The sequence below is a fragment of the Neovison vison genome, chromosome 3, assembly GCF_020171115.1.
Source record: "Neovison vison isolate M4711 chromosome 3, ASM_NN_V1, whole genome shotgun sequence".
NCBI classification, from domain to species: Eukaryota; Metazoa; Chordata; class Mammalia; order Carnivora; family Mustelidae; genus Neogale; species Neogale vison.
This window is the reverse complement of record NC_058093.1, coordinates 148,780,313-148,800,683: the sequence shown is the minus strand read 5'-3', so window position 1 is coordinate 148,800,683 and position 20,371 is coordinate 148,780,313. Positions and strand designations below refer to the sequence as shown.

The 20,371-nt window shown below is 46.0% G+C and overlaps 1 protein-coding gene across 2 annotated transcripts in view; it reads left to right on the top strand.

Moving 5' to 3' along the window:
• Window positions 1-20,371, top strand: part of CTIF (cap binding complex dependent translation initiation factor) — a 281,396-nt gene that overhangs the window by 234,512 nt on the left and 26,513 nt on the right. For both annotated transcript variants that reach the window (XM_044243025.1, XM_044243023.1), the window contains exon 10: window positions 11,013-11,168. In XM_044243025.1, coding sequence (XP_044098960.1) covers window positions 11,013-11,168 — 156 coding nt within the window. The remainder of the gene's footprint in view (window positions 1-11,012; window positions 11,169-20,371) is intronic.

The following is a 20,371-nucleotide window of genomic DNA, read 5'->3' as shown; positions in this document are numbered from 1 at the left end:
GCAGTGGCTGGCTGGGGGCGGGGGGGGGGGTGTTTTCCCCCTATGCCTGGGCGCAGCTGTTTTTGGCTTGACCACAGGACTCTATCATGCCAGAGTTCATGTGGTTATCCAGAGCGGGGGAAGAATTTCCCAGCATGCCTTGAGAAACCTGAGCCACTGAATGGCTTTCAGGGTTTATTGATGTGGTCGGTGCAGGAAATAGCAGTACGTCAATAAATAGTTTTAGGCAGGAAACAGGGCTTAAATGGTAGCCTTCAAGTTGGGGGAAAAGCACTAGGGGTTGCAGGGTGGGAGCCTGCCGGTCAGATGAGAACCCAGAGCCAAATACCCAACTTTGAAATGGTTGCCACCAATCTGAGGCCCCTTGCTGGTTCTGGATGCAAGAGGCTGATGTTGAAGGTAGAGCAGAGACCCAGGGGACGGCTGGTTTCGGCTGGCAGAAAGGAGCTCATTGTTCCAGAGGAAAAGCTGGCAGCCTACAGCCTGCATGCCCAGAGGAGACACACAGCTAGTTTGTGGTGGCCTCAGAGCTGAGCCTGTTCACAACCCACTTCCTCACACTTCCAGTGAAAGTCAACGCCAACCCGTAGATCACTCCGGGAACTCCTCTGTCCTCATTTAAAAAAAAAAAAAAATCAAGGAAAAGGGTCACAAACCACCGGTTTCTTCCCAAGTAACTGCTTTTCTGATTATCAAACATGTTCACAGAAAAACAGAGACATTCAGAAGATAAAAAGAAGTAAAAAAAAAATAAAGGTCATTCATAAATCCATACAAAGTAGACTCACATTTACTGAGAAACAAGGATGGTTCATACCTTGGGTGTTTCTCATCTTTTTCCTTAAAAAAAAGAAATTGTGGGGTGATTTTTAGATGAGATTCTAATTCTGATCTAATCATTCTAATCTTGGATGAGATTGCAGAGTACAACTCAATTTTGTTTTCGCTTTTCTCACTTAGTGTCATAGAGCCATTTTTCCCAGCTGTTAGAAACTTCTCGTAAACATATAATTTTTAATTGGTACAAGGATTATCATTGACCTAATCATTCCCCTATTGTGGGATACTTAGGTTGTTGAATTGTGTGTGTTAAGCTTATTTTTCCTGTTACATTTAACTATTGCCTTATGGTAATTATCCCAAAATGCAATTACTAGATCAGACAATAAAAACACGTTGAAGACTTATTTTAAAATTTTTTTAGAAAAATATAAAAAATTTTCACTGAGCATATATGAGAGTGTCTGTTTCCTTCCATCCTCCCCAGGATTGACAATTACCGGTTTTTAATATATTAAGATAGTGAGTAGGAAGAAAATAGTATTTTCATTCATTTGAATGCTACAGAGATTTAATTAATTTGTTTTCATTCATTTATCAGCAATTTATGTTTTGATATATGAATTGTCTTTTAATGGCCTTTCCCCATCTGTCCATGAGGGATTTAGTATTTTTATTACAAATTTGATCAAGCAATTTATAGGTTAAGACTCTTACCCTTTGTCACATTTATTGCGGACATTCCTCCCAGAATGTTAATTGCCTCCTAAATGTGTTTGCAGTATTTTGATGCATTTCTCTTTTGTGTGGATGTAGAAAGCTCCCCTCCATCCAGAAATGTGATTGTCTATCAAATTCTTATGGTTCATCTTCTTGTTTTCTTTAACATTTACCTCTTTATTCCATCTGGCATTCATTTTAAGGTTCACTGTGAAGGGAAACTCTGAATTATTACCCCCCTTCTTCCCCCCACCCAATACTTAGACAGCTGTACCTGCAGTGAATAATGCTCCCTTTGCTGCTGATTTGTGGTCCTCTGGGGACCATGTGATAAGTCCTCATGGATGCTGAGCATGTTTCTAGGCTATGTGATCTAGCTGTCCACTCTGATGTCGGTTCCTCACCCTTTTCATTAGTAAAGTTTTAGGATAAGTGAAACATAATACTACTCTTAACAGTTTTGATTTTAGCTATTTCCCCCTGTTACTCTTTTGTTTTTGAAAAATATGATGGGGAAGGGGCAGTGAGAGAGGGAGAAAGAGAATCCAGCAGGCACCACACTCAGCCCAGAGCCCAAGGTGGGGCTCAATCTCACAACCCTGAGATCTCGACCTGTGCAGAACTCAAGAGTCCCAAGACACCTGACCAGCTGAGCTACCCAGGTTCCCCCTCCCCCTGCCTCATTACTCTTTCAGATTACTTTTAGGATTATTTTTTTCAAGCCTCCATTCCCCCCTTTCCCTCCAAAAATTCCCCCTGGATTATGGAGTACAAACTGGAGTTATACCTGTGAATTATTTCAAAGAGAATCAGCATCTTTATAATACTGTCTACCCATTAAGGAATATTATGCGTTTCTTCATTTGTCAAAAACTTTGTCCAAAATCTCACAGTTTGGTTTAGCTATTTTCTTCATAGAAATTTTGCACATTCTTAAATAATGTTAGGTCAGTGTTTTTATTGCTTTAATAAATGAGATTTGGTGCACTAAAATATCTCACTGGTGAATCCTATCATTTAAAAAGCTGTTGATTTTTGTATACTAATTTTGCATCTAAATACACTTATTAATTAATTAGTGGCTAAACGCTCATACTAATTCTAATCTTTATTAGAGAGTTCTCTTGGGTTTCTCATTTGTATAATCATATCAAATTATTTATCTCCTTCCTTCCAAGGGTCATGGAAGTTGCTACAATGTAATATAGTATGTTCATAGATTTCATAATACTAAATCATCTTTGCCTTTCTGGGATAAAATCTACTTGGTCATAATGGATCCTTTGCTAGCATTTCACTTAGAACTTTCATATCTACTCCACTAGAACTTCACTAGAACTTTCACATCTACTCCGATTAGAAAGATGAGCCCGTAGACTTTCTTGTTTGTAATTTCCTGTCAAGGAAAAATTTATCTTTTTTCTGTTCTAGGTCAGTCTCCATAGCAGAACAGCCATATAATTTTTTGAAAATTTAGATCAACTTACCTATCAAAATCATAAGTTTAGAGATCTCCTAATTCAGAACTTTTCATTTTGTTTTATGATTTTTAGTCTTTTCTGGACTTTTATTGATTTTTTTTTTTTAGTAAAGTTTGATGATACTTATTTTTTAAAACATTTCCTATTTTATCATTTTTTCCAAAAATCATCAGTATAGAGTTGTAAATAGCTTTTATTGTACTTTTTAATCTACTATATATCTCTTTTTAATATTTTGATCATATTTCTCATTTTATTTCCATTTCTTGATTTTACAAAATTTCTTTTCTCTGTTTTCTAATTAATTAGTTTCTGGCTTTATCTGTATTATATCCTTTCATATACTTCCTTAGTTACTGGTGGCTTTCTAATTTTTTTAGTCAAATGTATAGATTAATAGTAGTCAGTAGAAGTATGGGATCCACATATGTAATCTTTATTTAAGATTGACTTATTTATTTGAGAGAGAGAGGAACATGAGTGGGAGGGGGCAGGGGGAGAGGGTGAGAATTTCAAGCCAATGCCCCAGTGAGCGTGGAGCCTGACACAAGGCTCAATCCCAGTAGCCTAAGATCATGACCTGAGCCAAAATCAGGAGTCAGATGCTTAACTGACTGAACCACCCAGGCGCCCCTGCATATATCATTTCAAATTTAATAATATATTATTTTACCCAGTATATCCAAAATTTCAGCATGTAATTGATATTTTTAAAATAGGAGACATTTTACATTCTTTCATACTAAGCTTTCAAAAACTCCTTTTACACTTAGAGAATATCTCAGTTTGTATAGGCACATTTCAAGCACCCAGTAGTTCTATGTGGCTAGTGGCTACAGTACTGGACAGCATAGGTTTAGATCATGTATTTGCTTCCCTTTGTAATACCCAAAATAGTTAAGGCTATAAATTTACCTCTTGTTATAGCTTTGACCACATCCCACAAGTTCTTAAAATTCTGTATTTCCTAATCTATTATCATATATTTGATTATATCTTTATTCCACCCGTCTTTGGGAGACTTTTTTTTCCTTTTAGGTGGGAGGAGGTGGAGGGAGAGAGAGAATCTTAAGCAGGCTCCACACCCAGCACAGAGCCCAGCATGGTGCTCAATCCAAGACACTGAGATCATGAACTGAGCTAAAATCAAGAGTTAGACACTTAAACCACTGAGCACCCCCAGTCACCCCCTTTGGGAGACTATTTTGAAACATCCAAGTAGTTGGCTACTTTTTAATTGTTCTTAATTATTTTTCTTTTTTTTTTTTAAGATTTTATTTATTTATTTGCCAGAGATAGAGAATGAGAGAGCATGCGCACAGGCAGGCAGAGTGGCAGCAGAGGCAGAGTCTGGAGAAGCAGGCTCCCCGCAGAGCAAGGAGCCCGATGTGGGACTCTATCCCAGGACCCTGGGATCATGTCCTGAGCCAAAGGCAACCGCTTAACCAACTGAGCCACCCAGGCGTCCCAAATTGTTCTTAATTCTTGGCCCAAGTATGTAACCTGGAGATTTCTGTGCTTTGAAATTTAGTGTGAATCACAGCTTACATGAGGTCAGTTTCAATTTAGTATTATTAATTACATTACTTAAATCAGCTAAGTAGTTAAATTTTATTAATCAGCCCTCAAATACTAGCAGTTTCATTTCCAGATGCTATTTTTCCTGTTTTTTCCTTATGTTTCAATAGCTTTTGTTTTATGTATTTTGAGTATATGCTACACAGTGTATAATCTTTTTTTATCTATTATAAATATAATTTTATTTGTATGTAACCTTTTTATCTTATTTAATGGTTGTTATCTTGAAAACTACTTTGATTTTACTAGCACTTTAATTTTTTTTGCCCACAATTATTTTTACCCATACATTTATTTTATATATCCTATTTTCAGTTCTGCTAATGGTTACTAGTGTTTACTTTTAATACTTTTAAAGGTATACTTTAACTTCTATGATTACCATACTTAGGAAAGAAGCAATAACTTCTGAATCCTTCTGGTCTTAATTATGAAATGTGTATGCTTTACCATCTTCTGTTCCTCTTCCACTAGTATGTATCGGTCCTCAATGAGTTAATCTTAGATTATTAAATCACTACTACTATAAAATTCTTATTCAAATTACACTTAAAGATTTAATAACTTCTCTTTCAAGGGCTATTTTTTGGCTTTTGATTCTGTCTTACAACCAAAGCTATAATTACTTATTTTGTTAAGTCTGTAAGTCTACCTGGTTTCCGTTTTCACTTCTGGTCCTTCTATACCATGATTTCCTCAAACTGAGTCTAAATTTTGTTGGCTGGGCATGCATTTAAGAAAGTTTTTAAATTTTGAATTATTTTTCATTGTGATCAAAGAAAGCACCACCTAAGTAAGATTTACCATTAATTCAGCTCATTATATGTGTATAGTTCAGTCGTGTTAAATGTAGTCACATTTTATATACCCAACCTCCAAAACTTTTTCATCTTATGCAAATGAAACTCTAGCCCATTAGACAATCCTCCAGTCCCCTTTCTCCCTGGCCACCAGCAACCACCATCCTACTTTCGTTTCTGTGATTTTGACTTTTCTAGATGCTTGTGTAGGTAGAATCATACGGTATGTGTTCTTCTGTGGCTAGTATATTTCAATTAGCATAATGTCCTCGTGGTTTACCTGTGTTGTGATGTATGTCAGAATTTCCTTCCACTTTAAGACTGAATAATATTCCTTTGCATACACTTACCACATTTTGTTCATCTGTTGGTGGGACATTTGGGTTGCTTCCCCCTCTGGGCTGTTACGACTAGTGTTGCTATGAACACACATATACAAATAGCTCTTCAAGACCCTACTTTTAATTCTTTGAGGGATATACCCAGAAGTGGAATTGTTGGATCATAGGGTACTTCTATTTTTAATTTTTTTTTAAAGATTTTATTTATTTATCTGACAGACAGAGGTCACAAGTAGGCAGAGAGGCAGGCAGAGAGAGAGGAAAGGAAGCAGGCTCCCCGCTGAGCAGAGAGCCTGATGCGGGGCTCAATCCCAGTACCCTGGGATCATGACCTGAGCCGAAGGCAGAGGCTTTAACCCACTGAGCCACCCAGGTGCCCCTATTTTTAAATTTTTTTTTTAAGATTTTATTTATTTATTTGTCAGGGACAGAGGGAGAGAGAACGAGCGAGCACAGGCAGACAGAGAGGCAGGCAGAGGCAGAGGGAGAAGCAGGCTCCCTGCCGAGCAAGGAGCCCAATGTGGGACTCGATCCCAGGATGCTGGGATCATGACCTGATCCGAAGGCAGCCGCTTAACCAACTGAGCCACCCAAGCGTCCCTATTTTTAATTTTTTGAAGGACTGCCATACTGTTTTCCATGGAAGCTACGACAGTTTGACTTTTTTTTAAGATAAGCATGTAGGTAGGACTTTGAAAAACCTTTGCTTATTATGTAAGATGCGTTTCTCCTGTTTTCACTAGCAGCTGTGTGTGTTCTTTCCCCCGCAGACAAGGGAAGATGTTGTCTCAGTGTCTCTGAATTTTAACATCAAATACAGAAATACAAGGCCAACCATATTTTTGTTCCTTTGTAAGAAACCTAGGGGTTTCCCGCCCCCTTCAAAGCTGTTTTTAGAATTTTTCTTTTTCTTGAAATTCAAAAAGAAAATTCTCCTGCTAAGTATCCATGGTGGGGTTCCGGGAGGCTGTGAGCCCTTTCTGCCTGAAGAGTGTGTTCTTCTTTGGCTTTTGGTTTTCAACTCAAAGTGTTTCCCTCTGCTCTCTTTAAGTCCTGTATTCTGGGATTCTTTTGAAAGCCTCTATAATTCACAGGTCAGACGCCCGTCCACTCAGTCTTCTCCTCTTCCTCTTCTTTTTCATCTGTTTATCCTTGTCTTCAACTTTCTGGCTGTCTTATGTGGGACTTTTTCTGCAGCGCACATTCTGTCCTTCACTGCCTCTGGCTCACGCTCTCGTGTCACTGTGTACCTCTCGTTCCCACCAGTTGTCCCCGAAAGGCCTCTTCCACTTCATCTCAGTGAGGGGACTTTTAGCGAGTTGAGTGTCCCTTCTTTCAAATGCCTCTCCACGTGTCACAGAATCCATGCTGTTGTTCTTATGGACCTAAAAGCCCACACATTTTATACTGGAGTATTTAATTTTATTTCTTCTTGGTATATGGTTATCATTTTCAAAGCTATGCATTTCCATTCGGTCTTCAGGGTAGCTAGCAGCCCCCTACTCTGCTGTGCTGTGCACAGATGGCATATTGTTTTTCTCATCCCTTACCCTTGAATGATGAAGGCTCAGTTTGGTTTGGGGGTTAGCTGTATGGGTCGACTTTGGACTTCTCAATGTCATGCTGTGGCACCGTAGAGTCTCCCTCTCCTTGGGGGGTTTCGTGTGCACGACCCAAGTTTGATTTCCAACATTTAGCAGGTGTTTGGTTTTCTAGTGCATGTTGCTAGCCCCAAACAGAGTCCTCTCTCGACACCACTGATTATCAAGAGGAAATTGAGTCAAGCTGTAGTTCTTTGATCAGATGCAATTATTTTTTTAAAACTCTGGTTACTGATATGCACTGCCCCAAGCCTTTCCCTGCCCAAGAGGGCTTTGCCTGAGAGCAACGCACCTCTGAGCTCACAGGGTCCCTTTGGCCCCCAAATCTGCAGGGACCAGAGCAAGAGCACTTGCTGCTAGGAGCTGTCTGGGTGCACAGGACAGGGTTTGCAAGTAATCCCAGACTGCCTACCAGCCGGGGCAGACGGGGAGAGGCTGAAGGTCAAGCTACCTACCAGTCTATCTATCTACCCCTAACCTTTGGTGTTCTGGGTGGGAGGCCAAGCTGCTCTGGGGAACTAGAGCTTCTTGGTGATAGCACTTGTGTTCAGTCTGGGGAGGAGGCTGCTGGTGAACTGTTATCTTCCTTCCCGGCGTTGTTGTGGGGCTTTCTGCTTCTACATAGGCCTGCTTGGGTATTCTTATAGGAGATGGGAAAAGGACAAATCAGGCCCTGGTGAGGGGCCCCATTTGAACTCCCAAGTCGACACCTATAAAAGCCTGGAGGTGTGGTTCTCGGCCATGGCCACACACTGGAATCACCTGGAAGGCTTTCACACATGACCAGTGTCCAGCCTCCCCCCACCCTGCCACCCCGTGGCCAGCTACACAAGCCTCTGTGCAGCAGAGTCCAAGCCTCTATAGCTTCGAAGTTCCTCTGGGTGCCTCCAGTGTCACCGAGGCGCGAGAACCTTTAACCCAGATTCGAGAGCAATGGTAGAGCTTGGGTTCTTACTCAGATTCTAGTCCTAAGTGACCTTGGTCAAGTCTTTTAACCACTTTGTGCTTCAGTTTCCCCCATTCTACAATGAGAATGCTAATGCCTGCCTCTGCTCTGACCATGTAAGGATATAGTGGGATAAACACGGGCTAATGATGGTGGAACTACCTAAAGATTCATGACTTCAAGGCCAGCAGTCCAGGACCCTTTGTAGGCCTTAGGGTGGTGGGTAAGGTCATTCATTCATTCGCAGGTACCTAGAGAATGACAGGGCAGCCCCTGTGGGCTCCCTGCTCCAGGCTCTATCCTAGGAAGGAGACCTCACTACTTTTGGAGTTCCTGGCAAAACCCAGGGGACTCTTCTGGGGGTGCTGCCCTCTCTCAGACTCCAGGGTGGGAGCACTCCGGGCACTGGCAAACTACAGTTGTGCACAAGGAGACATTTCAGTGGGAAGTGAGTGGAGAGGCAGGAGGCCCAAGGGTCGGTGTGGGGCCTGTGAGATCTGTGAGCTTGAGTGGACTTCCAGGGGTAGTACGAACAAATGACTTAGTGGAAAATTCAGACACAAAGTGAATAAGAGCTTAGGCTCTGAGGTACTACGTTTCCATGAGAAAAGAAGTAGGGAAGAAGCTTGGTTTCCAGAGTAGGCAGGTCTGGGTTCAAATCCCAGCTCTACCATTACCACGTAGCTATGGGCAAGTTGGGTACCTTCTCTAACCTCAGATTCATCATCTCTAAAATGGGACAATAGTAGGACCTGCCTCATGGGATCACTGTGACGATTACACGAGACGTTACAGTTCAGGTCCTTGGTTCAGTGTCTGGTGCGTAAGGAGTGGGCTGCCGCCGCTCTCCTTTTCTACACACACACTTTAAACTGGTGAAACTCTGACATGTATAAGCCATGACCCAGACTCACCAAAAGCAGGAACTGGAGGGACATCTCTTGGAGATCTTCTCTTCCAGCCCCAAATTGGCCAGCCGAGGAGGCTGAGGCCCCATCTGACCTTTGAGGTTTTTAGATACCCCTTCCATCCTACATAAGGGACAGACATTAACTAAGTCTTCCGACAAGATCTTCCTTCTCTGGAGATTCCAAGATTCAGGCATCCAAGAGAGTACTCAGCCAAAATACATGGTGAGGAGGGGTACTGGATGGTGGGGATGGCATGGGGCATGTTCTACATCCTGTTCCATCCCGTGTCCTATTCCTCTTGGTGGCACAATCACCCAGACCCAGAATCTTGTTGTCATCTTTGAGTCTTCCTTTTCCGTCAACTCTGAAATCCATCACATGGCGACTCTTTATCTTGGCAATGTCTCTTGTGCCTGTCCTGTATCGGGCAGTTAGTGCAGCTCAACAGACAACCCCAGAAATCCTCGTGGCACGCGGTGTTGTGCTATAGTTACATAATGTGTGTGCAGGCTGCCTAGGGGCCACCCGATCTCGCCTAGACTAGGGTGGTGCCCTGCTTTACATGTCTCTCGTCTTCCCTTTGGGACCATCAGACCAGCCCACAGATGGTCTCTCATGCCAATAGGAGAAACACAGGAGAGTAAGCATGGCTACATAAGGCCTCTTAAGGCCTCAGATCAGGTGCTCCCCCAGCCCGGGTCACTTCTGCCGCATTCTGTTGGCCAAAGCAAGTCATATGGCCAAACCCGAAGACTAGAGGTAGAGGAAATGTGTTTCTGAATATAATCTAAACTACCACAGTTTCTTCTCTCTTGAACGCCAGAGAGTGTAGTTCCATTCAGCCTGCACTTTGGTGGGGGCTGCCTTCTTGGCTCCGCATCCATGCCATATTACCCTTGTAAGGAGCATAGATGTGACCGTGGCCTTTCATGACCCACCCAGGACCTTCTCTGCCAACCATCCCAGAATGCAGTTCCTTGGCTGGATTCAGTTATCCATACTCTAGCCCCTACCCTCTTTCTCAGCCCTGCCTCCATTTTTTTTCCCATCTACACCACCTGTGTAGGACCCAGACTGCGTTCTACCTCCCTATTTCCCAAACACCCACGTTACCCTCCCCACATTGTTGTTCTGTCCATCTGAAATGCCCACATTCCTGGGTCAGCATCCAGCTCTTCCGTGGCCTTGATTTCCCATTCATAGTGACAATGTCTGCCTCTGAGGTCCCAAAGTCCTTTCACCTGGACCCCACAGTGGCTTTGATACCTTCTCTTGTATCACAGTTATCAGTGAACGTGTCATTTCCTAGTCCTTGATACAGTGCCTGGCACACAACGGGGCAATAGCGCTGTTAGAGAGGATGAATGAAAGTCTCAAAGCCCCTTGCAGACAGGGGCCTTAGCTGTCTCTAGCCCAGTGCTCGAGCCATCATGGGCCTCAGTCATTGATTGCTGACGTGCGGGGCAATGCTCTGGTTCCCTCCCTCCTGCAGAGGGGATGCACTAGGGATTAGCAAAGGGAGGTGGTTTGGGCACACGGAGTTGAATGGGAGAGGTAATAACTCTGGGAAAGGTGTCATCGGCCCTTCATCTCCCTCCCCCACCTCAGCACGAGGGCCAGTGTGGCAAAGCTGAGGGACCCCCCCCCAATCTAGGAACTGAAGAAGAGGTGCTCTGGCCAAAAGTCACGGTGGCCCCTGCTACCCACCCTCACACACCGGCCAAGGGTCACCCATCCCACCTTCCTGAAAGCCTGGGGTTTACCAGTTGTCTGGAGCCGGCCCTTAGACAGCAGGAACCACAGTGAAGCAGGCTGACCCCGGCAAGGCTGAATCGGTCTCTTGTGCCTCCACAGAAGGACTTCACCGTGCGGGAAGAGCTTCAGCAGCAGGACGTGGAGCGCTGGCTCGGCTTCATCACCTTCCTGTGTGAGGTGTTCGGCACCATGCGCAGCAGCACGGGCGAGCCCTTCCGCGTGCTCGTCTGCCCCATCTACACCTGCCTCAGGGAGGTAAGTGACCCGCCTGGCCGTGCCCGCTGCCCTGCTAGGGAACGCCACCCTAGAATGCCTGTTAGCAAAACTCCAAAGGGCCAGGAAAGCTGCGAGGCTCGTACCACCTGGAGGGATCCATCCTTTGGTGAACAGGAGTGTGACTTCCCATGCTTCTGTCGGCTAAAGCCAGGTTTTATTGGATTGAGTTTATAGAGAAGGAAAAAGCCCGCCAAAGGAAATTATTAGGAACTCAGACTTCAGGAATTCATCATCTAGAACGCTGCCTGCCGGGAGGGGGTCTCTGACAAATATTAATTGAATGAATGGTTCTTTGGTCTGGATGCGTTTACCATTAAATTATTTATTTTTTAAAAATACTTGCTTCTAAATTTCATCTGAAAGAGAGATAAGTAAGAATAACCGAGAAGCTTCTGAGGAGCGAGGGTTCAGTGACGTACTTGCCCTGCCAAGTGTAGAAGTCCACTTTAGAGGGTTGTCCTGGCTCCTCTCGGGGACCAGAAGCTGGGGGCTCGTTACAGGGCGGTTGGTGTCATGTAGGGAGAGGTCAGTGGCTCAGAACACAGCCTTGAGGGCACCAAACAGGACTGTATTCCAGTTGTATTTTTGAGTTGGAGCCAAGAGGACCTGCTGACGTGAGGTTTTGGACAACAGAGGAAGCGATGTGGGATCCTGGTTCACTGGCCTGGTGGCGCCATTTTCTGGGAAGGGGAGGGCTCAAAGAGAGACAGAGTGGGGATGGAAACCAGGAGGTAGGGTTTTTTTGTGTTTGGACGACCGGGTGGTCATGCCCAGAGAGTTGTCCCACTGTTGCTTGGGGAGAAGTGCCTGATAATCAGGATGAGGTCGGCCTTGGGACACGGAATCAAGCGTTGTGTGAAGTGTGTGTGTATACTTGGTGCTCAAGGCTGGGACCAGGTGGGATCCCCCAGGGGGAGGGCGTAGCTGGAGGAGTGGCCGGGCCACAGGGAGGCGGTGGACGGGAGGGTGTGAGTGTGGACAGGTCTTTGGAGAAGGGTTTCTGTGAAAGGCAACAAGGAAAAGGAGCTTGTCGACTGCAAGGGGAGATGTACCGTCAGGGGACGTTTTTGTGTTTTGCAAAGGAAGAAGGTAATAGAGCAACGTAAGAGAAAGGAGAGGGTCGTTGTAGATGGTTTTGAAGCATCCGTTTATGAGAAGTGGGGGGCTCGCTCCCCACTTTGTGGATGCCGAGGAAAGCAGAGTGTGCAGTCCTCTCTCAGACATAAGCCATTGGCCTCTACCGCTGAGCCCAACATACTGCTTAACAGATGCGTATCAATTCATTATCGTTTCTCAGATCGGCAAATGGCCTCCTCCGACAGTATGTCGCTCTTAGCGCGTCCTAAGCTCAGGACGCAGTAACCGCAGGAGGCCATTTCTCTGCTCTTTGCCTCCCTGGGGGGTGATCTGAAGGCAGCCCTCTTGGACGATGGCCACTCAGGGTCCTCCGATCCCTGCCTGAGTTGCCCTGTGGCCCTGACAACCCGGCTCAATGCAGGGCAGTGACCTGGATTGCCCCAACACATTCCCGCTGCGTGATCTGGGCCCCTCCCGGCGCTGCCATCACCTGCTTCCCCGAGCAGGAGGCAAGGCCACCACTGAGCGCTGGCTCCTGGCTGCCAGGACACTTCTAACACCGCCTGAGGCGGCGCGAACATTCGGATGTGAGATCCGCGAGGTGCCAGGAGGTCTGCGCAGGAAGCAGGGACCGTCCCCTCATGCACACTTGTTTGATGCGTTCCACTTTTCAGGGCAATGTCACAGACACAAGTGCCTGTGCTCTCGGTGAACTCAGAGAACAAACAGTCCATCCAGGCCTCGTGCCATGGTGTAAAAGGGGAAACCAGGGCCCCGCGTGCCGAGCTCTCTGCCGGAGGCCCGCGGTGAGGTGATTCGAGAACCAGCCTTGGGCTCCCGTCCTGCCTCTACCAGGTTCCGGCTGTGCGGTCTAGGGGAAAGATCGCCTGCGCTGAGCCCTGGTGCCCCCTCTGTAGGGGGAGACCACGCTGCTTGCTCTGAAGGGGCTCAGGGAGAAAGACATGGTGTGGAGAGAGTGCTAAGTGCCCCAGGACAAGTACATCCGAATGTGGAAGGAAATGCCCTGGGGACTTGCTCTAGGGCAGGGTGGCTCTCCAAGAGCTCAGTCCTCCAGGTGGACCAAGGGCCAGTCTTAAAGGGGCAGAGAGGCTGAGTGCCCTGCGCTGGGACACCTAGCCGGTCAGTGCCAGAGCTGGCCTGGGGCTGCTCCACTACCAACCGGGAGCTCTTAGCTTCCCTAACACAGGGCCTTAAGAAGAGATGGGGACATAAAGGGGTGTCCTAGGGATCATCTCAGTCCCCACGGAGAGCCTGTGCCTTTCCCAGCTCCCTGGAGACAGACACCTGAATTCTCAGAGCCTGTTGCTGCCTCCCCTACCTGTCACACGCACACACACGTGCACACACACACACACACACACACACGTCCACTGAGGCCTGACTGATATTTCCAAAGCAGGTTCGGTCAGCTCTGAGAAGTTTTTGGAAGCCAAAGCTACTGCTGCTGCCTCTCTCTGTGGTGGAAAAGTTTAGACTTTTCCCCTGGGACCAAGTAGATGGCTGACCCAGATGCCCACCCTACCACCCGAGGCTGGGTCCTCCCAATCCTAGAAGCATCCCAGGCCTGTGTTTCCAGCTGCCCACTAGATACATCCAGGTCATGTCTCAAGCCCCTCCAATAAGATGTGATCAGAGCTGCGCCCCAAGGCCTTCCTGCTCAGTCCAGATCCCAGTGCAGGCCCAGACTCACCCTTCCGGCCCCCCACAGCCAAGCAGCAGCCCAGAACTCACCCAATTAATTACCTGTTCTTACAGCTGTAGGTCACTCTACCCTCTGCTTCTGCACACCCTCCCTGGCTTCCCCTGCTCCCCTTTCCTCTGGGCCTTGATTCAAACGAGACCCACGGGCCATCTTGGTGTGAAAAGCTCATTTAGAACAAACCTAAGAGGAAGATACAAAATCCTCACAGCCCCAGTGCAATCTCGGGGTCCTCAGCTCACGGAGGCCACCCTCACTGGACGTGGGGCTCACTGGCCTCCACTCCGCTTTAAGACCGAGCGCGTGCTTGGGTCCAAAGCACCTCCAGACTGGGGGCCACCCGGGGCTCTGAGAGCCGCCCTGCCCTAGCGGGAGTCCCCTGGACATTTCCTTGCACACTCTGACCCAGTTGAATTAACCGTTCTCTCTGGTTCTCTTGGTTATTCAAGACCTTGGACTCCATCCTTTGAGTTTTCTCTCTACCTGGCCAAAACACCTCTTCCGGGGCCCAGCCTAAGCCATGTCTTCCAGGAAGCTCCCCACCCCCACCCCCAGCAGAGCACAGGGACAGCTCCCAAGAGCCAGACGCAGCACTCGGCCCTGACAACTCCAGCCTTCCGATGGCATCTTAGTATTTTAGTATTTGGTAATTTGGCATCTATTTAGTATTTTATAATGATAACAACATACTCTGGAAGGCATTGCCCAAAGCCCAGCATGCATTCTTTTCTCTCTGAACTCGGACAACACTCTGAAGATCATCCCCAGCTGCCAGAGAACAGAGAGGTCAGGCAGTTTGCTCAGGGCCACACAGCAGAATGTGTATTGGAATCCAGGTCTGAGTGCCGGAGTCCCTGACTGCTCTGCTGGTGCCTCGTGAAGCACCTTTCTGTTTCTTTGGTCCATAGCCCAGCGCCTACTACACAGAAGAAGCCAAATAGGTCAACAGATAATTGATTCCACTTTTGCCATAAATAACTGGTGCCGATCAGACGTTTCTTTGAGAGATAGAGAATAATTTTCAGTGAGACTTTTTTTGTTTCAACACCAGTGGCTCTGCCAAGAGGGTTTTCAAAGTGATTGAAGAGTATTTTCGGTGCCTGCAAGGGGCAGGAGTCTCCTTGCCCTCCTATTTGCCACTCGTATTTGCTTCGTGAGCTCTTTTTAACTTTTTTTTTTTTTTTTAAGATTTCATTCTTTTAAGTAATCACTACACCCAACATGGGGCTCGAACTTACAACCCCAAGATCAAGAGTCATACACTCTACCCACTGAGCCAAGCAGGCACCCCCCCTTTTCTTTATTTTTTAGTATTTATAAAATTTTATTATCATAAGAACACTCAATATGAAATCTACCCTCTTAACAGATTTTTAAGTATACAGGACAATATTGTTACCTCTAGGTACCATGTCATTAGTGAATCCCTGAAATTTATTCATCCGATGTAACAGAAATCTTGTGTCCAGTTTTTAGCCACTGACATTACCCCCCAGGCCCTAGCCTCTGGCAGCCACCTCTGTTCTTTGCCTCTATATGTCTGACGATATGAAAGACCTCAGGTAAGTGGAAATATGCAGTATTTGTCCTTCTGTGACTAGCTTATTGCTCTTGGCATAATATCTTCCAGATTCCTCTGTGTTGTCCCATATGGCAGAATTCCCTTCTCTTATAATGGTACCGTTGACCCCCGAACAACATGGGTCTGAACTGTGGGGGTCGCTTAGATGTGGAGTTTTTACAATCCAGTGCTGTAAATGTATTTTCTCCACCTTATGCTTTTCCTAGTGATAGTTCCACCAGCAGACTTTATTGTAAGAATACAGGATATAATACCTATATATACAAAACATGCATTAATTGACTGTTGATATCATTGGTAAGGCTTCTGGACGACCAGAGGCTATTAGTTACGTTTTGGGGGAGTCAGAAATTACATACGGATTTTCAATGGCACAGGGGTCGGCGCCGCTAAACCCCACGTTGTTCAAGGGTGAGCGTATGGATATACCACACTTTTTAATCTCTGCTCTGTTCGTGGGCTTCTAGGTCGTTCTCACATCTTGGCTGCTGTGAATAGAGCTGCATTGAACACAGGAGTGCTCATATCTCTTCAAGATCTTGATTTCAGTTCTTTTAGATAAATTCTCAGAAGTGCGATTGCTGGATAATAGGGTTCTATTTTTAACTTTTTAAGGAAGCTCCCTACTTACTGTCTTTCAGAGCAAATATTTCTCCCCGTCCTTGCCAACACTTTTTTTTTTTTCCAAATAATAATGGTCATCCTAACAGACATGACGTGGTTTTAATTTGCATTTCCCTGATGATGACTGACATTGAACGTCTTTTCATATACCTGTAGGCCATGTGTATGCCCTCTCTGGAAAAATGTCCATTCAAGTCCTTCACTCATTTTTTTCAATGCAATTATTAGTTTTCTGCTTATTGCGTTGTAGGAGTTCCTTATATATTTTAAAAATTAACCCATTATCAGATATATGGTTTGCAAATATTTTCTCCCATTCTGTGAGTTGCCTTTCTGTTTTTTTGGTGGTGTTCTTTTGTGGGGTTTTATTTGGTTTTTGTTTTGTTTTGCTTTGTTTTGGCTGTGCAGAAAAATTTTCATTTGATATAGTGTAGTTCCGATTGTCTGTTTCACTTTTGTGCTTTTTGCTTTCATATTCATGAAATCACTGCCAAGACCAATGTGTCGTGAAGCGCTTCCTTTGAGAAGTTATAGCTTTAGGTCTTACGTATTCATCCATTTTAAGTCGATGTCTCTGTGTATGATATAACCTAGGAGTCCAGTTTCACTCTTTGGCCAGTAGATATCCAGTTTTCCCAGCACCTTTTGTTAAAGAGACCGTCCTTTCCGCATTGTGTGTTCTGGGCGCTTTGTCGAAGACTAGTTGATCATATGTGCACGGATTTATTTCTGAGCTCTCAATTCTGCCGCATTGGTCTATATGGATGTTTTAATTACCGTAGCCTTGGAATATATTTTGAAATTAGGATGTGTGGTGCCTCCTGATTTGTTCTTTTTCAAATTGCTTCAGGATTGTTTTGGCTATATGAATCCTTCTTGGCTCTCTATGAATTTTAGAATTGTCAGTTCTATTTCTTTTAAAAATGCCATTGTGATTTTGATAATTGCACTGAATGTGTGGGTCGCTTTGTGTGGTATGGACATTTTAACAGTATCAAGTCTTCCAATCCAAGACCACGAACAAGACATGCATGTCCACTCTTACCACTCCCTCTTAACGTAGTATTAGGAGTCCTAGCCAGAGCAATTAGGCAAGAAAAAAGAAATAAAAAACATCCAAATTGAAAAGGAAGAAACAAAATTGTCTGTTTGCAGATGATGTGATCTTATATATAGAAAACCCTAAAGACTCCACCAAAAAAATACCCCAGAAACATTAGAACCAATAAATGAACTCAGTAAAGTTTCTGGATACAAAATCAACATACGAAAATCAACCACATTTCTCTACACTGAAAACAAACTACGTGAAAAGGAAACTAGAAAAAAAAGTCACTTTATAGTAGCATGAGAATGAGTAAAATACTTAAGAATAAACTAAGGAAGTAAAAGACTTGTACCCTGAAAACTGAAAAATGTTAACGAAAGAAATCAAAGTTGTCACAAAGAAACAGGAAAGCATCCCATCCGCTGTCTTCCAGTAGCGCTGTAAGGACCCCTTCATCTTGCCCAGGCCCCCAGCCAAACTGTGACTGCATGGGCCCCCCACAGGAGGGTATAATTAGTGTTTGTGGCCAGAGCTAAGGGTGCCATCATCTCCCGTCTCAGCGGGAGCCCACTTGCCAACCATTTAATTGGTTGGGGTTGGGGCCGGCAGTAGGGGACCGCCGTTTTCCTGACCCTACAACGCTCTTGGCCCCTTCCGCTCCTCTGTCACCTCTGTGACCCAGTGGTGATCTTGCCAAGATACCACTGAACACTTTTCTTTGGACGCCTTTCTTCAAGAGCTTTGTCAAAAATTCCTCTGGCAGGGAATTCTAGAGTGGCTTTTAACCCCTTACACCTGTTTCCTTTGAGCAGACATTCCTTGTGCACTAGGGGGCTGTTTCTACCTGCTCCCCCTCATCCTTTCTGTCTCTAATGCCCCCAGCCCATCTCTACCCATGATTCCCAGTCTCCTGTACTCTTCTGAGTCTGGCAGCCAAAGGCAGGGACAAGAGTGGAGGAAAGGAGAAAGGGAGAGGGGTGCCCTGTGCCAGGAGTCTTCCCTCTGCACCTCCCTCTGACCCCCTCCCTATGGTTGGCTCCCTTGCTCTCCTTCCCTCCAGGCCCCAGAAACCTCACCCACCCCCTCCCTGCCTTTTCCAGAGGAAGGGCAGGGAGGGGGCCGGTGCCTCTGAGGGGTGTCTCCAATGGGCACACCCCCCTCAAGGATGCAACTGGTTGGGCTCCTGGAAGAGGCCGGCAGGCACAGGCTGGGGAGGAGGACACAGAGGGCAGCAAGTCAGGCTTCTCAGGAAATGAAATTGCTCCGTGCAACAATGAGAGAGCCACTTTTTTAACTTTTTGCGTGAGCGTGCATTCAATTGCTCACATTGTTTTGGCTCCAGGGGAAATCTGACCTCGGAAAAGGCTGAGATGAAGTGGGTGTGGGTGGAGATCCTCTGCTATTTCACAGGGCTAAGAGAGTCAAGCAGAACAGTCTTCAGAGGTACCTTTCCAGTGGGACTATTCCTCCCTTCCCGAGAGCAGATGGGGCCACGGCATGGCCCATGGTGGCCAGAAGAGGCCCAGGTCAGCTGTGCCCAGGATACTAATGGGCCCTAATGGGGAGCGGAGAGATTTGAAATTATTCTCCATGCAACCCAGGACTCCTGACCCTTTGCCTTGGGAAGCTTTTTAAAAAGTACAAATTCTCAGACCATCCCCCCAAACCCATTTGAACCAATGAAATCAAACTTTCTGGGGATGGGGTTTGAGAGGGAAAAAGAAAATTCATTTCTGCATGTGACTCCAGCGTGCAACCAAGGTTAAGAAACTGGAGTAGCTGTATCTTAGGTGCATTCAGTGAGCAGCCATTGAAGTCAGAGAGCACTGTGGGAAGAGCACAACTGGAAGAACCTCTCTGACTGTGAGTTTGAATCCTGGCTCAGCCAATCCCAGCTGTGGGGCTCCCCTGATTCTTTAATGTTTCCAGACCTCAACTTGCTATCTGTAACACAGGGATATGGGACTAATCCTTACCCTGCAGGTTTAAGGCTTAAAATGAAAGCAAGTGGTGCATGACAGCCCCTCTGAGAGCTGGCTGCACTGTTGTGCATTGCTGTCGGAAGCCAACCATGTCCCAGGCACTGCTCCAGAGAAGCATCACCCCACAGACAGCCCCAGAGAGTAATGTCCGTTCTCCTCACTAGGCGCCACGGCCCCCCACGATCAAACACAACCCCCCTTTCCTGGAGAACTTCACAGGAGTCCTCTGAGGCTCTAGCCACAGTGCTCCCAATGCAGCTCCAACAAAAGGCCTCTTGCATTCCTCCTGCCTGAGCGCCATCTTCCTCCTCCTCCTGCCTGACTCTCACCCACCTTCAAGGCCAGGTTCACTTCCCACCACAGGTTCACTTCCCACCACCCCAGCCTGCCCTGAGTTATTCCTCCTGTAATATCCGATGCAACTAGCATCCATACGGAGCTGCAGATGCCTGTTCTCTGGACACACCCTTTGCCAGGTGGTCATATTAATGCCTTATGACCTCTTCTCAGTTGCTTTTGAATCATTTCATCCACTCATCTATCATGGAACCCCAACTACAGTTTGTTCAGGACGCTCCACTGCTTCGGGAAGCTGTGACTGGGTCTGAGACAATGCTACTTCTCTTATCAAACTACAGAGTTTCCTAGTTGTTCTAGAAGGAAAGCATAGAAGTTGTGATAATTCCCCAAAAGGCTGACAACCCACTTGGTGACAGAATCCACAGAAATCACGCAGCTGTGAACATTTATGGTGGGTTGTGCCAACGCAAGGGTAGGGGGAGCTTAGGGGTGCGGGTTGCTGATGAGAGCGAAGGGGAGGGGAGCTAGGGATTCAGGACGGGTACTGGCCTGGTGAGGAAGGAGAAAGACCCCCAGGAAGAAAAATAAACATAGGCATCGGGCCAGAATGAGCGTGGCCTGTCTGTGTCAGGTCTGATGGGTAAGCCCTCGGCTGGCACTGGCTCCCAGCAGAGGCATCCCTGTCGGTGCAGGCAAGATGATACCAAAGTTTCCAAGCCAGAGAACGCCATGGAGGGCATGAAAGAGAGTTTGTGTATTCATTCAACAAACACTGAGAAAAAATGCTACCTCCTTACTGAACTGAAAGGTCTCCTAGACACACTTCCAGAGAGAATATGCTGAAATAAA